This window comes from Leucopleurus acutus (genome assembly GCF_964270905.1).
Source record: "Leucopleurus acutus genome assembly, chromosome: 5".
Classification (NCBI taxonomy): Eukaryota; Metazoa; Chordata; class Mammalia; order Artiodactyla; family Delphinidae; genus Leucopleurus; species Leucopleurus acutus.
The window spans coordinates 83,183,936-83,199,116 of record NC_139147.1 but is presented as its reverse complement, the minus strand read 5'-3'; the positions used below and the strand labels follow the sequence as shown (position 1 = coordinate 83,199,116).

Sequence of the window (15,181 nt, the reverse complement as noted above, 5' to 3'; positions counted from 1 at the left end):
GCAGTGCCATGCCCATAGTGGAGACAGAAGGAATGTCTCAGATGGTGGAGACTCAGTGCAGAAAGAGAAAGTTCAAGCATGTGAGTGGTGCTGGGAAGGGGTAGTAGGGCGCTGAGACTTGGACCCAAGTGGCAGTGGGGAGGAGCAAAGAAAACGTTGGTGGGGGGAGTAAAGGGAAGGACACCTGGAACAGGCACCTGAAGTCCTTGTCGTCTGCAGGCCCCCAGCCTCAGCCAGAAACCTGCATGCAGCGTTTCACCCTTTAGTACTCCAGGCTCTCAGGCCCTCGAGCCTCAGTTTCCCCAGCTCAGAGGGCTGGGGCGGGCTTAGGGTAGCCCCCCCCCCCCCGCCCCCGTCCGCGTCCTCGCGCTTCCACGGGTAACCAGGAGCAGCGGTCCGGGAGCACACTCCTCAGGGCTCTGCTGGCTTCACTTACCAGGGTCTGCTCGTACTGCAGCGCCCGTGGCTCCATCCCTTCCTCCGCCGCCGCCGCCCCCGCCGCCGCCGCCATCTCCGCTCACAGCCCTCTGGCCTCCCGCCGCGGCTCGGGCTCTGGCCCGGACTCGCCTCCCGGCCCGCAGAGCCCGCGCCCACACCCGTCGTCCTGTCCCCGTAGCCTGGGCGGCCGAGTGCAGAGTGCGGCGGGCCCCAGGCGGGCGCCGCTGGCGCAACCTCCCGCTCTCGTCCCCGCCTCGGCGGGCGGGCCGAGGGCGGTACCCACCGTGCTGCTCCGCCCGCCGGCCCATCTAAGGGAGCCGGCCCAACGCGGCCGGGGTCCGCGTTGGGGCCGCCTCCCTGGCTCGGGAGGGGCGGCAGGGGGCGCCTGGAACGCGTGAGCCCGGACCCAGTCTCTGCCGAGGCGGGTGGTTGAGAGCGGCGCCCGGGCCAGGGCGGGGGCGGGTCCACTGGCACGTGGAGGGGCCGGGCGGGGTCTGTGGCTCTCCGCGCCCGGCCGGGAGGGGCGGGACTCTCCGGGGCTCTGTAGGGCCTGGGGCCGGGGGCTGCCGAGCCGTCTAAGTCAGACTTTCAGGCCCAATCCCTCAGGAGCGGCGTCCTCTCTTGCTTCTTCGCTGGGGCCAAGGGCTCAGACCGGCCTGGCAGGGCCCCTCCACTCCGTCGGGGGTGAGAAACAAAGCTGGGGGGACTCGGAGGGGGACGCTAGGCCAGAAGGGGAGTGCTTGGAACTGGGACCCTCGGTCTCTCTCATCCCCTTCCTTTCTCTTTGCCTTCTTCGCGGCTCCCCGAGGGTAGGTGTACTTGGAGCAACTTGGCCTTCGGCTTGTGCGGGGGTGGAGGTGGAGAGGGAACGGGAAGGGGTGAGACCAGAGGGAAGGGAGGTCTAGGTGCCTGGGAGTCGGGCGTGGGGGGACAGAGGTCGCTTCTCCCTGGCAGGGCCCAAGGAGAAATCCGAGTAGCTGCTCACGTCTAGCCGCCAAGGGGGAACGGCCTGCTGGCGCTCTGCGCTCTGCGTTCTCTGTAAGGGTCCGAAGAAGGATAGAGCAGTGGGTGGGGTGAGCACAGGTGGATGGGCAGTGTCAGAGATAGTGTGAGGGGGAAGTGCCAGTGTCCAGGAAACAGGCAGTGTGCCGGAGGAGGCAGCACCAGGGTGAAGGGGCACGTGGGAGCAGCGGGGTTCCCAGGAGGAGGGAGCAGTGTCCAGGAAGGGGGAAGTGTGAGAGCCGGCACCCTAGAGGAAGGGGCAATGTAAAGGAAGAGGTGGTATCCGTAGGAGAGGATTGTGTCAGGATGAAGGAGCACATAGGAGAGCTTGTCCAGGAGAGGGTCGTGGCGGGGGGGAAAGGGCAGAACCGAGCTTAAGGGGCAGTGCTCAAGGAGGGCAGTGGGTGGGTGTTAATGCCTGCTGAAGGGGCGGTGTAAGGGAAGAGAGTAGGGGTGGGGACGATGCAGGCTTTCCTCTTTCCCATGGTGACATCATGGCAATTCCCAAACTGGACGGACCCGGCTCAGGTGACAGCCATATGGGCCGAGACGGCCCGGGCCGGCCCGGGCCGGCCTGGTTGCCAGCTGGAGGGGCTGGGTCCTGAGACCTGCCGGGCCAGCGCCCTGGGGGCGGGGTTCTTCTCCGCTCGCCTTTCGCACGGACTGTGCCCTCGGCGGTCAGGCGGACGGGCACGGTAGGGTACGGGCCGGGCTTCTCTGGGCCAAGGATCAAGGTCCCTGGCTTGGGTAGGCCCCCAAGCATTCCAGTCTTCCTGACCTGGCTTCTGAAGAGGGCGCAGGAGAGCCACTGGAGAGAGCCGGACAAGACACCGCCTCGGCCGGAGGTGGGACCTATCGTGTTGCCGCCCGGGGCGGAGTTATTTGGACCTGAAACCCGCCCTTAATACTGCAGCCTCTCGGAAAGAATCGTTCGGGGCGGAAGTTAAGAAGCCCCGAGAGCTAGGTGGCGGAAGTGGCCGCGTTCCCTTTTGTCCGTGCGCATGCGTTATTCTATTTCTTAGCCGCCGCTCTTGAAGCGCTGCCTTTTCCTTTCTCCTCTTTACCTCCACGCGACGGGGTGCGCGTACCCCTAGTCGTCGTGGTCGGGCGCTCAGCCCCTCCGCTATTTTCGTGGCCCCCTCACCATGGCGGGCATCCTGTTTGAGGATATTTTTGATGTAAAAGACATTGACCCGGAGGGCAAAAAGTTTGACCGAGGTAAGTAAGATTTGGAGGGGCTGTTTGGGGGAAGGGGCTAATCTCCTCGGGGACACGCCCCTGGGCCTCTCGTCCACCCATTTCACGTAGCCTACCCCTACCGGCAGGTCTTGGCGTAGGGACCTTTCTCAGGAAACATTTTACAGATGAGGAAACGGAGACTCCGGGCTCTCCCTGGCTTCACACAAGCTGTGCCCAGTGCCTGGATGGCCTTTTCTCCGGGCATCTTTCTAATCGCTACCCACTCTGTGCTAGGCGCTGTACTGTGCACCTTACACAAACTTTATCTTACGTATTCCTTTCAAGAGCCTCCATGAGGTAGGTGGTGTCTTACTCATTTTGCTCTGAGAGACAAAGCAACCCACCCAAGGCTGTACAGCGAATAATCCGACCACAGAGCCCTTCGCCCTCAGAGTCTTTAGTTCTTTGTGAAATCCTCTCGGAGTTAGAGTTGACTGGTTAGTGTACAACTCTTTATTCTGTCATTGATCAATAATTGTCTGGTGTCTTTTCTTTTGCCTAGAGACTGGGATGTTTTTTGGGACAAAACCCAGTTCTTACACAAGTTGATAATCCCCTTAGCAGAGCACCTGGCACAGAAAGATAAAACCTTTGGATGAATGAATAACTTGCCCCAAATCAGGTTGTTTCTTAACCACCTAGGTAGGCCTAGAACCTGGATATTATTTGTTGCCAGAGGATCTTTGATTTTTTTCTGGGGATTCTGTCCGCTTGCCATAGGTTGTGTCCCCTTTCCTTCTTGCATATGTGGTTCTTTTTTTTAATTTATTTTTGGCTGCGTTGGGTCTTCGTTGCTGCACACAGGCTTCTCATTGTGGTGGCTTCTCTTGTTGCGGAGCACGGGCTCTAGGCGCGAGGGCTCAGTAGTTGTGGCTCATGGGCTCTAGAGCACAGGCTCGGTAGTTGTGGTGCACGGGCTTAGTTGCTCTGTGGCATGTGGGATCTTCCCAGACCAGGGCTCGAACCCGTGTCCCCTGCATTGGCAGGCGGATTCTTAACCACTGCGCCACCAGGGAAGTCCCTGCATATGTGGGTCTGATTGAGCCTGCACGTCTACGAGAGGCCAGTGGATACAGGTTGGGTTAGATTGAGTATTCTATTGCATCCAGCCCCCACAAAGTAGGAGTCTGCCCTGCGCTGTAGGGTCTGCCCTGGGCCAGGCAATGACCTCTGCCACTCTTTCCCTGTTTCCTTCCAGTGTCTCGACTGCATTGTGAGAGTGAATCTTTCAAGATGGACCTCATATTAGATGTAAACATTCAGATTTACCCTGTAGACTTGGGTAAGTAGTGAACATAAACAACAGCAGGAGGCTTTTTGCCATTTCCGCTGTTCTTCACCCTCTGATGCTGCTGTTATTTTTCAGGTGACAAGTTCCGGTTGGTCATAGCCAGTACTTTGTATGAAGATGGTACTCTGGATGATGGTGAATACAACCCTACAGACGATAGGCCTTCCAGGTGAGGGAGTGGAGCAGGGAGTACTTGAAATATGCCTGAGGACTAAGTTGATAAGTGGTATAGAAAGACCTTACTTAATTCATAAAATAAATGATTATCAGCAGAATCTATGTAACCTTAAGGAAATTGCTGCACTTAAGAATTCAGACATTCAGGTGTTTATCCAAAGCAGTGATTACAGTGTGAGTTGTAGCTTTTTGATGGCAGAGGAAATGACCACTGAATGACCTAGGCTTTGTGGGCCTTGTGTCTTGGGAGGGAGTTTGGTGTGATGCAGAGGCTTTCGAGCCCCACTCAGTTCACATCTCAGCCCTACCACTTATTTGTTGAATAACCTTAACCTCTTTCTTTTTTTCTTTTTTCTTATTGGCTGCGATGGGTCTTTGTTGCTGCACCTGGGCTTTCTCTAGTTGCAGGGAGCGGGGGCTCAGTAGTTGCAGCATGTGGGCCCTAGAGCGCAGGCTCAGTAGTTGTGGCGCATGGGGCTTTGTTGCTCCGCAGCATGTGGGCTCTTCCTGGACCAGGGATCGAACCCGTGTCCCTTGCATTGGCGGGGGATCCTTAACCACTGCGCCACCAGGGAAGTCCAACCTTAACCTCTTTCAACCTTAGTTTTCTCATCAGTAAAATATCGATGGTCATACCCAGCTCACAGGGTTACTCTGAGGACTAAATGACATTATGTTTGGAAAGTGCCTGTTGTTATGATGCTGGCACTTAGTTACCAGTTACCATTTTTAAAGGGCCTCTTATTGTTGTTAACTACATTTAAGAATAACTGCCACTGTTGTTCCACAGGGCTGACCAATTTGAGTATGTAATGTATGGGAAAGTGTACAGGATTGAGGGAGATGAAACTTCTACTGAAGCAGCAACACGCCTGTAAGTTCCACGGCCTTGTGAGAGCCCTCGCCCCCTCCCTTTTGTGAGAATTTGGACTATGCTCTGAAAATTTGGGCCATGCTCAGGCTTCCTGGGTTTCTTTCCCCAAGCACCTCAGACCTAGCTGGGACCCGGAAAGAAACTGTTTTGGGAACAATTTTCAGTCTGAAATGTAGATTGCTCACTTTGCCCTCTGTCAGGACCTCAGGGCCTGGTGGTCCAAATAAGAAACTGGTAATCTAGCTGTGTGAAATGCCAAGGAAGGTTACTTCTCCAAGAACTAAATGCAGCGTAAGTGATTAAACTGCTAGGCCTTTGTGTGTGTGTGTGTGTGTGTGTGTGTGTGTGTGTGTGTGTGTGTATGTGTATGTTTTGCTACACTGCAATCCAATCCCTAGTTCTTTGGTTTCTCTGCCCAACTATTTTTTTCTTTTCTTTAAAATCTTATTAAAACAACATGTGCCCTTTGTAAGAAATTTGAAAAGCAGAGAAGTAACGTGAAGAAGGAAAAAAGTCACCTATAATTCTATAACCAGAGGGAATCTTTTACATAAACATTCTTGAATGTTCTAGGGTTTTTTTTTCTCTGTACTTTTTTCTTTGAGCTCATGTTGTTTATTACAATGTTTTGTTCTGTTCTTTTTGCTTAATGTTATGTAAAACATGTTCCCCCATGTCAATTTTAAGCTATTCCTAAACATTTTAATAGCTATATACCATTCCAGTAAATGGATATATCTTAATTGATTTGACCATTTCCTTTATTCTGGGCACGGAGTATTTTCCACTTTTGCCGATATAAAGAACAATTTGGTTCCTGATGACGATACTCGAGAAGGATGCCTTTTTTTTCTTAGGTTGGGTTGGAGAGCTGCTGAGTAACAGTTGCTATGGAGCTCAGACTCATGGGACTGGGTCTTCTGTTTCAGCTCTGCCTACGTGTCCTATGGGGGCCTGCTCATGAGGCTGCAGGGTGATGCCAACAATCTGCATGGATTTGAAGTGGATTCCAGAGTTTATCTGCTGATGAAGAAACTGGCCTTCTGAACCACCCAGGGAGCCAGCCTTGCTGCTTACTCACGCACGTCATGGACGTTCGTTCAAGCCCGAGTAGCAGTTGCTGTTGTTCACCTGTTCAGGAGGGGCTGGCTCTCTGGCCACTGTGGGTGCATCTTTAGGAGGTCTGGACTCAATGGGAAACTGACTTGCCTGCAGAAGACCCAGTGGGAGAGCTTAAAATGAATCAGAAGTTGTTTCATGTATATGATTTTTTAAATTAAAGTTTACTTTTTCAGACTCTTTTCCCCTCTTCTTTAGCAAAGTTTTTTCCATTTATTTTAAAATCATTTTTTCCAGTTTGCCTATGGTATATTATGTTTCTGGCCCACAGCCAGATGGTCACATGTCAATGTAGGATCTGTCCCAACCTTTTGGTATCGGGGTTCAGGGTTATCTCCGTCTCCTAGCTGACTACCCCCAATATCTATCCTCCAATGTGATTTTCTGTCTGGGAGAGAGAGTGTTGTGCTTTTGGCTCCTGAGGGCACCACCCATTTGGCATAGAATCCTGAATAGGCAAGGAGCTCTGCTCGTGTTCTTCTAACACTTTCAGTTTCTCAGGAAGTCAGATCACGTTGACTTGAATGAGTTGCTTGCATAGCCTGGAAATGTTCGTCATTTTTATGGAAGCTTTGAGATGAGGCTTTTCGACACATGCATGGGACACAACTCTGAAGAGGAGAGGAAGAACTATTTGGTGTTTGTGGAAGCGGGTGGAGGAGTTAGCTCTCTGCTTTACATTCTAGTGGTGACCTGGAGGGAGGGTAAGTGGTGGTGGTTTTTACCAGTGACACTGAACAGGGAGCTGCCTCACAGACCAGTGAAGTAGACAGGGCAGCAATACCAATGAGGTTTGGCAGTTCAGTGCCAGTGCTTGGGACAATACAGCAGTCTGACGGCAGTCACTAATTTATCAGTGGGGGAAGAACAAAGTTGAGGAAATGGCGATGCTTACAAGGACTCCAGCATCGGAGCTGCGTCTTCAGCCTGGCATTTGAGGTCTCAGACAGTACATGAGACTCTGATTTCCCCTGGGAAGTTCAGGGTAACAATCCAGAAAGATCATAAGTGTGTATTAAGTAGTTGTCTCTTTTTGTTTTTGCGGTACGCAGGCCTCTCACTGTTGTGGCCTCTCCCGTTGCGGAGCACAGGCTCCGGACGCGCAGGCTCAGCGGCCATGGCTCACGGGCCTAGCCACTCCGCAGCATGTGGGATCTTCCTGGACCGGGGCACGAACCCGTGTCCCCTGCATCGGCAGGGGGACTCTCAACCACTGCGCCACCAGGGAAGCCCAGTTGTTGTCTCTTTTGATCTCCCTTTTTTGCCATGAGAGTTGGTCCTCCTGCTGGGATGCCTGGGGTATTTCCTTCCCCATCATTTTCAGGTCTTCACAGGAGGTGTTAGAAATAGTATTTAGGGAAATGGGTTGAAAATGAATGGCCTCTGTAGGGGGGAGGAAAAGGTATTTCTTTTGCTTTACTGTGGGGTGGGGGTGAGGGGAGAGGGAAGTAGGAGATGAAGTGGGAGTTGGGATGAATTTTTATAGAATCCTAGAACCTCTTCCGTGCAGTCAAATTTTTTTGTAGGGGTTGGAGAAGGATGGATTTAGGTTGGAGAAGGGAGAACCTAATTACAGATAACAGTTTGCAGGGTATCTAATAGTTTGCGGGGTAGTGTAGCAGACTGTCCTAGCTGCCGTGGGGTGGCAGAAGAAAGAGAACTGGGGTACAGTTGAATAGAGATAAGAGCGTCCTCGTTGTAACAGGTTTTTGTCTTTTCTGTAAAGGGAAGAAGGGACTGAATCAGCCCGATAGAATGATTTGGGAATGGGTTAGATGCTCAGTAGAGGCAAGTTAGTTCCCACTGGAGAAGCCCATGGGCTATTTACGTTTGCCCTAGGGTAAGTCAAATGCCAGTACTGGATGGCTGGAACTTTCTGGCTACCTACTTCTTGCAGTTTTGCCATCTTTGTCTCTCAGCCGACTGTCTGAAAACCCTTAATTCTTTGTCTCTGGTCCCTTTGGCATCTCTTGTACTGGGTGCTGGCTTTCATGTGCCATAAAATGTTTCATTTGATCATTAAATTTAACCTACTTTAATATTTCAGTAAGTTAAAATTTCCACTTACTATTCTCTTGACTCCATGCTGGAATTTGTAGTGTGGATGAACTGATTTTCTCCCACGCAGAAACTGACACCATCCGAGATTTGGACGACACCTCTGAGCTTGGTGCATTTGTTGACTTTTTCTCCATGGCAACTGTTCTGTCCATGGGGTGGTGGGGGGAGACACCTGGAGATGCCTAAATTGGTCACCCCACCAAGAACTTTGGTTTTCTACTCAGAACTCTTTAACTGTCGATGTGTACTCCCTAAGGACTTGGAAATTTTTTCCAATAAATAGAGTCACTGACTGATATACTGGACAGTGCACCACACTGGGGAATGTATGGGCTCCAGACTAAGTCATCCTAGGGTGTTTCTTTTCCTGTTCACAGGCTGTGAAACCATTGGGAACTTGCCGGGCTTCTCTGAGCCTGTTTCCTCATCCGTAAAGCAGAGATGATAATACCTACCTTATAGAGATGTGTGAGTGTTAAAGAAGATAATGTGCATAAGTTTCCTGACATACTGGCTTTCATTCTACTGTTTTGGAATGCCTTTAATGACCCTGGGGTTTTGTGGTAGTGTTTGGAGCCCTAGGTTTCTGGCTCCTCTACCTGCATGCTAACTTTTCCTGTCCTTTGGGGAGTTGAGGTGGGAGAGGAAAAAGCTTCCATTAGTTTTCCTACAGACACCTCTGGAGGTAGCGTTGACCTTGCAGTGGAGTGCTTGGGGCAATATAAACCTTCCCAAGCACGATGGTGGCATTTATTCAGAAAGGCTCATAAGCCTGGGCTTCTTTTCCAGAGATCCCCTGGCAGAGTTTATGGTGTCACACAGGGTTGCTTTTTAGATACTATACGCTTCTGGGAATTGGGAAAAGAGCCTTCAACTTGCACTTGACTTGTGCTTGTCCCTCCTGCTGTGTGAGCTCTAGGAGACTGACTCAAGCCACTTCCTGCATTTCCCCCTGACCTCCACAGGAGGGAGGCAGGAACCCACGCCTGGTGAAGCTTCCTGCTGAGCTGCTGAAGTGCTGGCTGTTTGCTCAGCTGTCACATCCAGGTCTCATCTTGTCTGACTGACCCGTCTGCACAGCCTTACCTGTAAGGCTCTCCAAAGCTTCCTGTTAGCTTTTTCTCAGGGAGGGGGGATCTGTTGCCCATGAGAAGAACATCTTCCCCTCGCTTTGCAGGTAGCTTTTGGGTCCTCTCCTTTATTCTGTCTTTATACAGTCTCAGTTTTGTCTATTGCTTAGGAACTGTTTTTCTGAGAGACTTCGTATTCATTTCTCAAGAGTAAGGATCTCCTAAGAAAAGGAGATCAGAGCCCCATTAAGAATGATAATAAAGGGGGTAAAGAGACTAACCTTAGTTCTGAGCAGAAAACCAAAGCTTTTTTCTGTCATAAGCCCTACCTCTGTTCAGAAGCTAGGCCAGGCCAGACCTTTGCAGAATTATCATATGAAAAAGAGTATACAGAGAAATAGTAAGTTATAAATTTGTGCAGAAGATAGACCAGAGATAACTAACTGCTCTGGTGAACATTATTAATAGTTAAAAAAAATAGCTTTTGTAGTTTTATGGCATGTAGTAAAAAAATTATACTTTTTCTGTCCTGCATGTCTCCCTTCACCAGGGCTTTGGGTTTCAGGTGAAAGCAGGAAATCTGGTAAAGGCATACCTCGGAGATATTGCAGGTTCAGTTCCAGACCACCACAATAAAGTGAATATCACAATAAAGCGAGTCACACAAATTTTTTGGTTTTTTTTTTTGTTTCCCAGTTATGTTTACATGATACTGTAGTCTATTAACTGTAATAGTATTATGTCTAAAAAAAAAAGCAATGTACATACCTTCATTCAAAAATACTTTATTGCTAAAAGATGCTAACCATCATCTGACAACACAGGGTTGCCACGAACCTTCAATTTGTAAAAAATGCAGTATCTGTAAAGCATAATAAAATGAAGCGCAATAAAATGAGGTATGCCTGTATAGCTGCAGTTGTCTCCCAGGGCCTCTCCTCCGAGTAAGGGGATTGTACTTGGGAGGCGATGCTGATGTCGGCAGTGCCTGAGTACCTTACTCTTCCTGAGACAGATTCCGGAAGTGAGAGTGGGCTGCAGCTAGAAGATGACTGGTAGAGTTGGGTGTGATAGCAGAGGGGTCAGGAAGCATGGGTTGGAGCTGGACCGTGGGGATGGGCAAGGTGGGTGAAGGAGAGAAGAGTGTGTACTGTCCAGGAGGAGGATGGGCTGGGGAAGGAGACTCTCCAGGCTGGAGGTAGGGTGGCAGGGAGTCCATGTCTGAAGTTTCCAGAGGAATATCCGGGGCTCTTAGGGCCCTGGGTGTGGGTCCAGGAAAGAGTCCGTGAATTCCACTCAGGGGTCCATGTGTCCTGCTCAGGTGTCCAGGGATTTGGTCTAGGGACCTGGAGGTTTGGTTCAGCAGACCAGGAATCTTGGCTCTGAATCCCTGCAGCCTGTTCAGAAGTCCAGAGCCAGTAGTTCTGGCTGAGACACTGGAGTTTGTCTCCAACAATCCAGAAGTCCTGTTTGGGAGCTTGTTCAGTATGAGAAATGGAGAGGTGTTCCCCGGGATAGCTGTGGTAGGTGGGGCCCGCTTGGCACAGAGGGTGGGTCCCACTACAAGCAGCAGGAAACGCACCTTTCCTCGGAGCAGTCGTTGGAAGCTCAGGAAGATGGCACTGGGATCCTTGTGAGCTGTGGTCCTGCCCTGCGCAGAAAGCTGAGGGCAGAGGATGGGCCTGAGGCCAGAGACCTGGGCCAGATATCATGCCTCCCTGTCTATGTGGGAAAGATAAGGTACCAGAACCCAGGCTTTGTGGCTGGAGGGAGCACTCCTTAGCAGGTCAGCTCTTCCACCCTCGAGATTTCTAAAATTCCCCTTTCTTCCCTCAGGTCTTCTGAGGGGACCGAGTCAGAAAAGACAGACAGCTTCTATAGTTCCCTTGACTGGGGACTTACCTGGGTTCCTAGGAGGCCCTGCAGGGCCCCAAGGAGGAGGCGGACCTGTCCAGAAAGCTGCACCAGTAGGGATGAGAGGCAAGTGGGTCCCAGTTGTCCCCGCGCTGCCATCACTGCCTCCAGCAGAAGGGTCGAGGCTCCCAGAACGTCCTGTGCCTTGGTCTGTTCCTGGGAAAGAGATGGAAGAGAGAAACGGACAGCTTCAAAGGGTATGCTAATAGCGGGTGGGGAGCCTGTAAGAGTAGCCAGCAGAATGAATCATAGGAGCTGAGAATTGGACAGGACCTAGGTCCCACCCAGTACAGGAATTCCTTCAGTCTCCCGACAATTGGTCATCAGCCTCTGCTTGAATAACGCCAGTGTCCAGTAACGCAGCCTGGTCTCACATGTAATTTCAGTGAGAAAAGCTCTTTTTTTTTTTTTCTTACATTATGCTGAAATCTGCCCTATTATAGCTTTTACTTCTTGGTTCTAGTGCTGCAAATCTACTCTTTCTGCTACAAAACCAGGATCATATGATTAAAAAAAAATTAATGTAGATATAAGACCATCATAAAGATTATAAAGATGAAGGGAAGGGGCTTGCTGATAAATGGCAGAGCTAGAGCTACAAGGGATCACTAGCAATTACACTTCCTCCCTGTCCCAATCCCCCAGAAGACCTGAGGGAAGCAAGGGAGTTCTAGGGATCTTGAGGGTAGAGGAGCTGACCTTCTAAGCCGCACTCCCTCCTGGTAGGTTTCCTGAGTGAGTCTCAGACTGAAGCACTTCATGCTCTACCACAAGACTGACACTCTTCTCCAAGCTAATCACACAAGCTTTATTATTTTTTTAAACCATTCCTTGCATAACATATTTTCTAACCTCTCACTGTTCAGGTTGCTTTCCTCCTTTTGGAAACATGCTAGTTTAATATGGTCCCTCTGAGTAAATTAGCATGTTTCTAAAAGAGGATGGCTAGTACTCAGTGCAGTAGTTTAAGTGCAGTCCACTCAGAGTTTTTTAGGAATATTTCTACAATGTGGATGTTAAACATCTAAAGCCACCTATGATCCCTACCTTTTTAAGTAGCTACTTCAATAATGTTGTTACAATGCTAAGTTTGGGGTCAATCCAACCCTCCCAGGTCCTTTTCAGAGTAAGTACTAGGGCTAGAAGTTTATATGAGGTACGTAGGGACACTGTGGCCTGAAAGCTGGAATAGGATTTTATTCAATTACTTTTCACATCTAGAATTTTATATACATCTCTGTTAAATTTCACCTTGTTTTTGACCTAGCCTTTTAGCAGTTTGAACCTTAATTCTGTTTTTTGTTATTTTAGCTGTGCATCCCAGTTTTGTGTCATCTGAGGATGACAGATCAGTCTTGCTTCTTCACACCAACTTAAGAAGACCGAACAGAAATAGGTCAAAAGCATGGCCATGAGAGACTTCTATCCAGCTTTTCATGGTGATCAACTTTGACTCTGTTTTATGTAGTGGACCACAAGCCATCATCTTGTCCAGAGGATATCCCCCTAGTAGAATGTATGTTGGGTTAGGGTGGCCAAGCTGAAGGTGAGATCTTTTTAGGGAGCTCAGGAATTTTGAAAAATCCATGGGAATCAGTAGGAGACACATGAAGACAGGATTCGGGAAACCAAGGGAAAGGATGGCTTTCTTACTGTCTGGGTTTTCCATTCTCCCAAGCTGAAGTCCACAGCAGGCAGCAGGACGGGTGTGGACAAAGGGTTAACGTCTGGGCACTGGCTCTGTTGAAAAAGATTGGTGGGGGGATGGTGGAGAGGGCGCTGAAATAGAGGGGGTTATGGTGGCCCAATTACCAGGACAGGCTTCCATGAAATATAACCAGACTAGAGCTTTTAAGAGAGGGTTTGATTGTAAACCATAACCCTTGTAAAGGGGTGGTAATTAGGCGGGGGGTGGTCTTACTGAAGACAATATTAGAAGAGTAGTGATCGGAGGGAATGAGAGGAAGTGATAGGAGTCAGGGTATCTCACCAGTTAGGTGGATAGCGGGGAGAGTGCTTGGGGATTCTCACCAGTCTGCTGTGAAGGACATGGGAGTCACGAAGCAGTTTATTTAGGAGTCGGGGGTCACAGGCAGGAGGAGCCGGGCTGGACAGAGTTAGTCTTGCAGTTAGGAGAGGCATGACCACGAGGAGCAATTCTTAGATGAGGAGAGGTGAGGTTGAAAGGGGCGGATAAGGAAGAAATCATTGTTGGGTGGTGGTCCAGGAATTCCCACTTAGGACCCAGACCTGAAATCCACGGAATCTGCCTCTCAGAGGCCTTATTCCTGGGAGATTGAGGTCCCCCCTGTCCCCGCACCACAGCACATCTCCTTTCTCTTTCCCCTCTACCAAGTTCTGATTTGGCCCTAGGTCTCTCGAGGGTTTTCTTACCAGTCAGCTCCATTCTGGCCAGGCTGTGTGGTTGGAGTGGCTCCCTGTATGGGGCCTCTCCCCTGAATCCGTCCTGGGGCCATGGAGGCGGCTTGGGCTCTTGCACTTCTGGGCAGAGTGGGGTGGGGCACAGGTGGGGCACAGGTGGGCCAAGGAGGAGGGCCTAGAATCTATCCTGCAAGTGACAGGAATAATGAACATTATTGAATTTCAAGGAAAACACTCTGCCTGGCTGGTGGAACAGATGCTGGGAGGGTGTGAGATGCTGACCAGCCTAGAACTGCTAAAGCTCGGACTGCTCCCACATCATCTTGTGAAGGTAGCGTACGGCATCTCCTCTTTGTCAGGGTTCCTCAGGACGTCTGATGTGGCTCTGGTGCCCCTGCCCCCTGCCGAGAGCTGCAGGACAGGATATATACACACACATCTAATTGGCCTCAAAGGCTGAGCAACCCTGTTTGGTTGGAGAAAATCTGGGATGGGGATAGAGAAGGGAAGTATTGTGGCACAAGCCTGGAGAAGAGATTGGAAATGGGATACAGGGCCAGGACAAGGAGCTAGCAAACATGTACAATGTGCTCAGGGATAGCTTGGGGAGTGGGGTTGAGGAGGGAAATTGGGCAAAAACGAAACTTAACTACTAGAGGTCGGTGATTAAAAGATTGAGAAGGTGGTGTAGGAGAAATTAACCTCTCATTCTTTTTCTATTTACCCCAACATACAAAGCCTCTTGGAGTTTTTCTTTGCATTCTAAGTTCTGAAATACTGGGTTATCCAAGGTGAGGAGATGGGCTAACAGTCCTGGAACTTCCTTCCTGAAGCAAGTTGCCCAGGAACGAGCACAGGCTGGGTGAGATGATGCCCACCTTGCACGGCTTACCTTGCCTTAGACACCAACCATATCTGTCTCCTAGCCTGCACCTTCCTCCCTGCCCCCTCTGCAGACCCCTTCCGGTTCCTTTGCAGGACCCCACACATGGCTTCCTCCTTCTTTCACAAGTTGTGCAAAGAGGCCTGCACCTGATTCAATATTGGGATTTCCTGTAGGTCTGTCAACATGCATGAGCCCTCCTCCCATTACAAGGGTGCCTTGGCTTGCCTGGCCCAGCTTCCCCAGCCCCAGGATTCAGAACCTTGTGAGCTAATTAGGAATGACTGGGTAAGAATGGGGATTGGGGCTGCGTCCAGCTTGGTGCTATGTTCCCTAAGTCCAAAAAAACACCTCCTTTCTTATTTTCTCCCTGGGACCATGTCCCCTTTCCTTAGGGCCAGCCGCGACCGTGCTGTCTTCCACCAAGTCTGTGATCAGTCCCTCAGAACCCAGCACCCCACCCCCTACCCCTGCTCTGTCCTGCTCCTCCCATTCTGGGAAGGCTACACTCTTCTCGACAAAGGTCAGTGCCTGCAGGTTCCAGTTTGCCTGCCCCTCCCCCAGCAGAGAGCCCAATTCCTCTTTCCTGTCCTTCCTACCCTCACGTAACTCCAAATCTTGCTTGCCACTCACCGGGTGGAGAAGGGCTCCAGGACCCAGGTGCGGAGCAGGCGGCACTCTGGGGAGCAGATGGGTAGGAAAACAGGTGGCGCTGGGGCATAGCCCCTCCA

General features: G+C 50.7%; 3 protein-coding genes across 6 annotated transcripts in view; 1 reads left to right on the top strand and 2 right to left on the bottom strand.

Annotated features, from left to right (window-relative positions):
- Positions 1–511, bottom strand: part of CLCN2 (chloride voltage-gated channel 2) — a gene marked incomplete at both ends in the record, with an annotated part of 12,847 nt that extends 12,336 nt beyond the window's left edge. The window contains one exon of the mRNA XM_082839933.1: positions 437–511. Within this exon, the coding sequence (XP_082696059.1) occupies positions 437–511 (75 nt within the window). The remainder of the gene's footprint in view (positions 1–436) is intronic.
- A 1,926-nt stretch (positions 512–2,437) lies between these two features.
- Positions 2,438–6,317, top strand: POLR2H (RNA polymerase II, I and III subunit H). The gene is made up of 5 exons (XM_082839507.1): positions 2,438–2,658; positions 3,878–3,961; positions 4,046–4,139; positions 4,938–5,021; positions 5,951–6,317. Exons 1-5 carry the CDS (start codon positions 2,586–2,588, stop codon positions 6,066–6,068), a joined length of 453 nt encoding a protein of 150 aa, XP_082695633.1. The 5' UTR covers positions 2,438–2,585; the 3' UTR covers positions 6,069–6,317.
- A 3,811-nt stretch (positions 6,318–10,128) lies between these two features.
- THPO (thrombopoietin) lies at positions 10,129–15,181 on the bottom strand. 4 transcript variants are annotated; one of them, XM_082839124.1, is made up of 7 exons: positions 15,084–15,181; positions 13,580–13,754; positions 13,217–13,344; positions 12,839–12,925; positions 11,174–11,341; positions 10,854–10,934; positions 10,129–10,737 (listed from the first exon to the last, which is right to left on the bottom strand). In XM_082839124.1, exons 2-7 carry the CDS (start codon positions 13,590–13,592, stop codon positions 10,354–10,356), a joined length of 861 nt encoding a protein of 286 aa, XP_082695250.1. In that variant the 5' UTR covers positions 13,593–13,754; positions 15,084–15,181; the 3' UTR covers positions 10,129–10,353. The 4 variants fall into 4 exon arrangements, with proteins under 4 accessions (XP_082695250.1, XP_082695248.1, XP_082695249.1 ...); XM_082839122.1 differs by having other exon boundaries at positions 10,129–10,934; XM_082839123.1 differs by having other exon boundaries at positions 10,129–10,922.

Coding starts and splice junctions, on each gene's coding strand:
- THPO (XM_082839122.1), bottom strand. Junction 12,926..13,216: donor ATGTCCTTCACAGCAGACTG/GTGAGAATCCCC, acceptor CTTTTTCAACAG/AGCCAGTGCCCAGACGTTAA. Junction 10,935..11,173: donor AGGGCCTCCTAGGAACCCAG/GTAAGTCCCCAG, acceptor CTCTGCCCTCAG/CTTTCTGCGCAGGGCAGGAC.
- POLR2H (XM_082839507.1), top strand. CDS start 2,586: ATGGCGGGCATCCTGTTTGAGGATATTTTTGATGTAAAAGACATTGAC. Junction 3,962..4,045: donor GATTTACCCTGTAGACTTGG/GTAAGTAGTGAA, acceptor GTTATTTTTCAG/GTGACAAGTTCCGGTTGGTC. Junction 4,140..4,937: donor ACAGACGATAGGCCTTCCAG/GTGAGGGAGTGG, acceptor GTTGTTCCACAG/GGCTGACCAATTTGAGTATG.